Source organism: Scomber scombrus, chromosome 2, assembly GCF_963691925.1.
Source record: "Scomber scombrus chromosome 2, fScoSco1.1, whole genome shotgun sequence".
Classification (NCBI taxonomy): domain Eukaryota; kingdom Metazoa; phylum Chordata; class Actinopteri; order Scombriformes; family Scombridae; genus Scomber; species Scomber scombrus.
The window spans coordinates 14320531-14327256 of record NC_084971.1 but is presented as its reverse complement, the minus strand read 5'-3'; the positions used below and the strand labels follow the sequence as shown (position 1 = coordinate 14327256).

Genomic DNA, 6726 nt, shown 5'->3' with positions numbered 1-6726 from the left:
TAGGAGTTGCACTTGTCTCAGTATTTCGATAAGTTTAATGTAACTTGATTATGATACTTGTCCATTTAGCACAATTTAGCAGAAGTAGCCGAAGTTTTTGTATGTCGTCTGTTGTATCATCAGTGACCTGGTAAGGCTACATCCCTGCTAACCCATTTGGTCAAGCCAAACACACCTAGACCGCTCTCCCCCAGCAGCTCATCTTTGTAGGTGAACCCTGTTTTTGGCAATTACCCTCAAGCCTTGAGTCATTTCTTCAAACAGCTGAGCACTGTAGTTTATAACAACTGTGACTCAGAGTTGTGTAAATTGTGCATTTGTTAGGGACTATTTTCAGCAGCGGATTCTCGTGAGAATTTACAGCGTCATACTGAAGATAGCCAGTTCAACGGTGTGGTGTGTTGATTTTTTAGTTTTGAACAACAGAGGTCTATGAATAAGATCTTTAAGGTTACACATACAGTACTTGTTAGTGGGATCATTGTTTTTTGTCTTTTTATTATTGAGAACAAGTAAAGCATAAAAAAGTCACCAGATATCCTACCCTGCCTTTTTTAGATTGAGTCAATACAAAAGTAGTGTACAAATATACAAGATATAGTAAAAGTTTGAATATGACTAGAAAATGGCAAAAATGTTAATCTGCCTTCAATTATATATATATATATATATATATATATATATATATATATATATATATATATATATATATATTCCCATAATGTTACTCATTAAAGTGCGAGTCCTGGTCCAAGCACCCCAAAAACAAACCACAACAGCGTCACAGCTACAATGAATATGCTTTATTTTCCTTTTACAAAAACAAACAAAACAAAAAGAAAAAAATTACCGTCTAGAAATACAGGTATACAAGAAATAATATGATGGGAGTATTTGCAGTTGAATGCCTGCTTGTCAACAGCCAGCTGGAGAATAATAATAAAAGAAAAATGAGTTATCTGCTTGTGGATGTTAAAGCTTCCAACCAAATGAAATCCCGAGCAGTTCATCTCCCAAAATCACTTCAGTACTCAGACTTCAGAAAAATCTTTGTACAAAAGTAAATTTTTGGGGGAAATGCGGCTGCTGAGGCGTCTTCTCATGTAGTTAAACATAATACTGTAATACTGATTTTGACCCAAACACTCTAGCTAGGAGGTTATTATGAACGATAGAGGTACACGTCGGATATGATATGAAGCACAGCAAAAATACAAAAGAGAGAAACAAAGATTAAGTGTTGAGTATCTTCTTGGTGTACCGGTTTCATCTCATTAGGGTTTATTTTCCACATCTGTCAGAAAAACATTGCCCGCTTATGTTCTTATTTAGTGTCTAAGGCACTTTTAAAGAAACATACTGTTAAGTGTTAACGTTTTGAGGAGAAGGGCAATTGACATCCATCCTAATCTGCATATCCAAAAGAAAGGATGAGCCAAAATCAATGTAGAGCTGATGGATGGATATGAGTGATTCCTGGCATGTAGTTTTTTACACTGTAGTGGTTAAACTGTTGAGGTGGCAGGAAACTTACTGTCAGACCACCTGTGAAAACGAAGTGCTCGATCATGGGACAAACCAGCGCTTGTATGTTCATTATTAACATGTATTGACATCATACACGAGTCACAGAGCGTCTTCTGAATAATAAATACTGGAAATCTTTGAAAACCCCAGAAAGTCATTTCACACCACTTACTGCTGCTCTGAAGGTGTGACTTTTCCAACCACCTGGATGAAACATATTCCATCTGATGCACGATACAAATGTTTAAGTACTTAGAAAGATAAAAAGGAAGAAAGAATTTGAACATCTAAAATTCAATGACGGCTTGGCAAACTCAATCTGCTGATGAAGACAGTGTGATGTGATCAAAATCTCCAGAGCAGCTACAGTACTAATGGACCTTCCAGTGAGATCGTTTTATCAACACATTCACAAAACATCCCCAGACTAAAAGCAGTTCCTACCTGAATGAGTTAGGAGAAGCTCCAAAGTCTGAGAAACGACTACGACCGGTTCACAGGATGCAGGTAATGTCTCCATGGCCATGCATCTTGATTTTGGAAAATTCAACAATAATGGACTTTGTAAAGAACATTTTGATGGAAGGATTCATTCAGTGTAAGAATATATATATATATAAAATATATGAATGCACCAAATATAATAACTAAAATAACAGTTTACACATCTCCATCAGCTCAGCACTGATTTAATAGAGCTGTGGTTTGTCTAAATTATTCAACAAACCAAAAATACTTTTTCTGCTTTTGTTTGGCAGTTGAAGTGGACGTTGAATGATCCCCAACTGCAACAAATAAATGAATAAAGCTGAATTCATGGCGGTCGTTCTTTTAAGATGTGTTTCAGTCAGCTGAGAAAAAAACCCCACAAGTATCAGCATGTAGATGATGTTTGTCTGATATGATCTACAGTAAATATTTAAATATTTTACCTTTTTTCATTTATGAAATGTATTTTTACTGTTTATCTATCTTATCACACTGCTCACTCTGTTTCCTCAACATTCACTGACACACACCAGTCACCTGTCTGTAACAACTGGGTCAATTCTCTCACTTATTTAGTTAAAGCTGCTCTGAACAGCTTTATGAATCTTAAGAGGAAACTCTTGAGTCCGTTATGTTTAGTCCCACTGAGCAGGACTCAATACGGCCCCTGATCCTCATTTTCTATCCACACATCCAGAAATGCCTCACTCTCCTGTCAAAAATATGGACAAACAAAACTTTTTAATTAATATAATTTCTGGCAGCCTCAGAGTCGATGCTTGAGGATCTTTTTATCGCAGCAGACTGAATATTTTAGCATCCACAGTCTTTTAAGAAGCCTGTAGATATCTCCAGAGCAGCAGTTTTCAGAGTTTTCAAAGATTTCCTGCTGATTATATTTTTCAGAAAAATGTTCACTGAGCTCTGTGACTCAAATGTAGTTGTAATACACGAGGGAGGGCAAAGTGTGACGAGGCACCAACACTGAAATGTAGTGAGACGACTTTCAAATCTGTCTCCGTTTCTAAATCGTACTACACGTTTAATCTAAGCTGAAACCATTTAGTGTCACATTAAGTGTTGGAAACGTGGGCTCAGCCACTTTAGTGCTTCCAGTTAAGAGCTTTCTGTTCCTGTTAGCTTCCAGTTTACAATCCTCTGCAGTTCTGTGCATTTCTTGCAGTGTCTTCGCTCCATTTCACAGGACGATATACATTAAAAACCCGATAGTGTTCCCAATGCTCAACAATAGAACACATGTTGACCTTGTGAGCTACGAGGTTCATGGTTAAAACCCCAGCGAGACATTCCTTCACTAAATGTTGAGATGAAGCAACAGGGAAAAAAACAAACCCTTTTTTTTCACAGTAATACATTTTCAATTCAGAGTTCGTTTCGTTGTATTGCATGTCCCGAGATGTTCGTCGTTCCTGTAGCGCTGCGGCGTTGAAGCTCAACAACAGTCTGTACATCAGAAGGAGACTCATGCAACAAAAGCAGCCGGTGTGGCAGTCAGAAGGCCACAGTGACCTGGAGGGGGGGATGGGGGCGGGTTTTGGGAGGTTGTTTTTCACTTTGCAAAGGACAGTCAGCCAGTTTGAACACTTGTGAGGAGGGAGTGAGAAGGCTTCTACAAAGCATGAGAGCAGAACACTTAGAACAACACCGGAGTGAAAAACATTACCTTGTAGTCCTGCATTTCCAGTATGGAGTGTGTCCACATGTATGATGTGCGCACGTCTCAAAGCCTACATTACACATACACACACGCAGTTTCATATGGATAAAAAGCACTTTGTACCTACAGTAACTTTCTCAATAAGCTGAGCAGAGAACTTCACGCCTGATGGGGGCAGAGGAGGAGGGGGAGTTGTTTCATTATGACACTGAGATGATACGAGTCAGGAGTAGCAGCTTGCCAGAGGGGAACAGATAAGGCAGATTTGTCCTTTTGCCCCTGTGACTCTCCAGGACAGGAGTTGTTACTTCAGGGGGAGGGCGGTGGATTTTCCCTGCAGTGTTAACTGATAAAAAAAAGGGCAGAGGCGTGCTGCTTTACCCAAGACAGCTCATCGCTCCAATCTTCTGTCCGAGTCAGTGGTTTGAGATAAATAAAGATCTTTGTGGATCTTTTGGGGGGAAACTGGGTGCGGGTCACGGATGGATGAGGTGAAGAGGAGGTGGAGGGTGTAGGGGTGACGAGGAGGAAGGTGAGGAACGAGGGAGGTTGTTGTGTTTACTCCGCGTTGGCGGTTTGAGTCTCGTTGAAGTCGCTGGCGCGGCTGTCGGCGTCGTCATCAGACATGTCGACGGAGGCGCCATCCAGGTTGAGGTTACGGCGGCTCGAACGGCCAGAGGAGAAGCTGCTGACCGGACCACCACGCCTGCTCAGAAACAGACAAAACTACTTCAAACTGATGCTCATGGTCACAGTTCCACACGAAAATACTAAATTATTAATTAAAATTGTTATTTGTAGATAAAAACATCAATACCACTCTTGAGTATGTATGTAAAATATTGTGCTAGAGCAACGAAGTGATTAGCTTAGCTTAGCTTAGCATGAAGACCATAAACAGGGGGTCAACTATCTGGCTCCATCCATAGGCAAAAAAATCTGCCTACCAGCCTCTCTGAAGCTCACTACATGCTCTGACTATTTGTTGGCGTCCGGGTACTGTGGGTACTTCCTGGACCCTCTGGGGGTTGCCTGGTAACCTCACGATGACTTCAGGAAGTCACTGCACCCCGCCACTCGTCAACGACGACACATTAATTACCACTAAATCCACAGCTTGTCATTGTTACACTTGCAGGGCTGCAGCCAACAATTATTTTCATTAATTGGGAAAATAATAGATTCATTGATTAGTTATTTTGTTTGTAAAATGTCAGAAAACAGTGAAAAATGCCTGGTATGAGGTGACATCTTCAAATGTCTTGTTTTGTCCAAACATATTTGGTTTACCATCATATCTGACACAAAAAAGCTTTAAATCCTCACATTAGAGCAGATACAAGCAGCAAATACTTGACATTTCACCCTAAAAATGCCTTAAGCTATTAATATTTCCCACTTAATTTTCTGTCAATTGATGAACTCACTGTGCAGCTCTATACATTTTTTTGTATACAGATTAAACAGAGATCAAAAGATCCAATAAAGACCCAATTAGTGAGCTTCAGAGGTGCTGGTAGGCAGCCAGAACTAGAGCGTATTAATGCAACAAAAGTGGCACCTTATAGATAGTATATAAATACATATCACTGATATGGTTGTGGCATCAAGAAAGGTTGTATCCACTTTATTTCCCTCTTACTCTCATCAGTGTATGTTATAGTGTCCAGTTGTGTTTGCTGTTGCTGAGTTTTATAAAAAGTTGAACTATTTTTGGTGGAGGGACACAGGACATGGGGGAAGGAGCTGGCTGAGTCCACCTCGTACCTGAGTCGGTTCTTGAGCGAGCTGACCTCCCGGGTGAGGCCCTCGCTGGCCTCAGTGGCGTCGTCCAGCTCCCTCTGCAGCTTCCTGCGGGAAGCGTTGGCCCTGGTGGCCTCCTCCTCCGCCTCCTCCAGCTGACGCTTCAGCTGCTTCATACGAGAGTTGGCTTTCTCCATCTGACAGGGGGACGAGTACATGGACAAACAGACGGAGACGGTGAGAGGTCAAAGATGGTTTGCTGGACTAAAAGTGGTTACTGACTCATGACTTTGCTCTTCATGTGTCAATAAAAAGGTACGAATCTCCTCACCTGCTCCTTGTACTGGTCGGCATGGCGACGCTCATCCTCCACCTGCATCATCACCTCCTTCAATTTCTTCTCCGTACGACGGACGATTTTGTTAGCTGCTGCTCTCTCCCTGGAGGGTTGAAACAGAAAAAGACAAGAGCTCTATTTGATGTTTCTTCCAACTTCATGTAATAATATAATGTCTTAAAATCTATTTCAGAAAACTTTATTTATATTTAATATAAACAACATGTATCTCTACTTATCAGCACTTGTGCCAGAATATTCATTCAAACTGAATATAAAGAGATGCTTCTTTGTGAAAACGTTGGTACGTTGTGACACTTACTTGGCTTCCTGTTCCAGTTGATCCTCCAGCTGCAGGATCTTGGCCTCCTGCGCGGCGATGGAGGCCTTAAACTTCGATTTGACAGCCCCCTCCAGCTCTGCTAGCTTGGCTTTCAACTCCTGCATTTACAAAATGCAACTTTTAGGATTATGAACATTAAATATGACAAAATGTACAATGTCCATTAAACGTAATCCTTGTGTTGGTTGATGCTGTTCACCAAGAAACGGTTACAGCAGCTAGCAGTTTTCCCCTGCCTCCCATCTTTATGCTAAGCTAATCCTAGATTTACCATATTATATATTGCACACATGAGGCTTCTATCAATCCAACTCTTGGAGAGAAAGCAGATAAACACATTTCCTAAAAGGTGGAATGATTCCTTTAAGGTTAAGCTGATCTTTCTGCTGTACAAATTTAAGAAACTATACAAGACCTTGTTCTGCCGTTCCATCTGTTGTCGAGCGTTCTCACTCTTCTGTGCAGCGCTGCGTTCTCCGGCCAGCTCAGTGTTCAGGTTGTCGACCTGAGAGTGGAGGTAGAGAAGGAGAACAAAGGCAGGATGACACACTTATATTTAATTCATGAAATTATTTGAGAAACTTAACACATTTTAAGAAAAAAACTGTC

At 40.8% G+C, this 6726-nt stretch overlaps 1 protein-coding gene across 5 annotated transcripts in view; it reads right to left on the bottom strand.

Moving 5' to 3' along the window:
• Window positions 1-4175: 4175 nt before the first annotated feature.
• LOC133989276 (myosin-10) overlaps window positions 4176-6726 on the bottom strand; it is a 50985-nt gene continuing 48434 nt past the window's right edge. For all 5 annotated transcript variants that reach the window (XM_062428133.1, XM_062428130.1, XM_062428129.1 and 2 more), the window contains 5 exons: window positions 6533-6622; window positions 6097-6215; window positions 5769-5877; window positions 5462-5634; window positions 4176-4400 (listed from right to left, as the gene is read on the bottom strand). In XM_062428133.1, coding sequence (XP_062284117.1) covers window positions 4253-4400; window positions 5462-5634; window positions 5769-5877; window positions 6097-6215; window positions 6533-6622 — 639 coding nt within the window. In that variant the 3' untranslated portion in view covers window positions 4176-4252. The remainder of the gene's footprint in view (window positions 4401-5461; window positions 5635-5768; window positions 5878-6096; window positions 6216-6532; window positions 6623-6726) is intronic.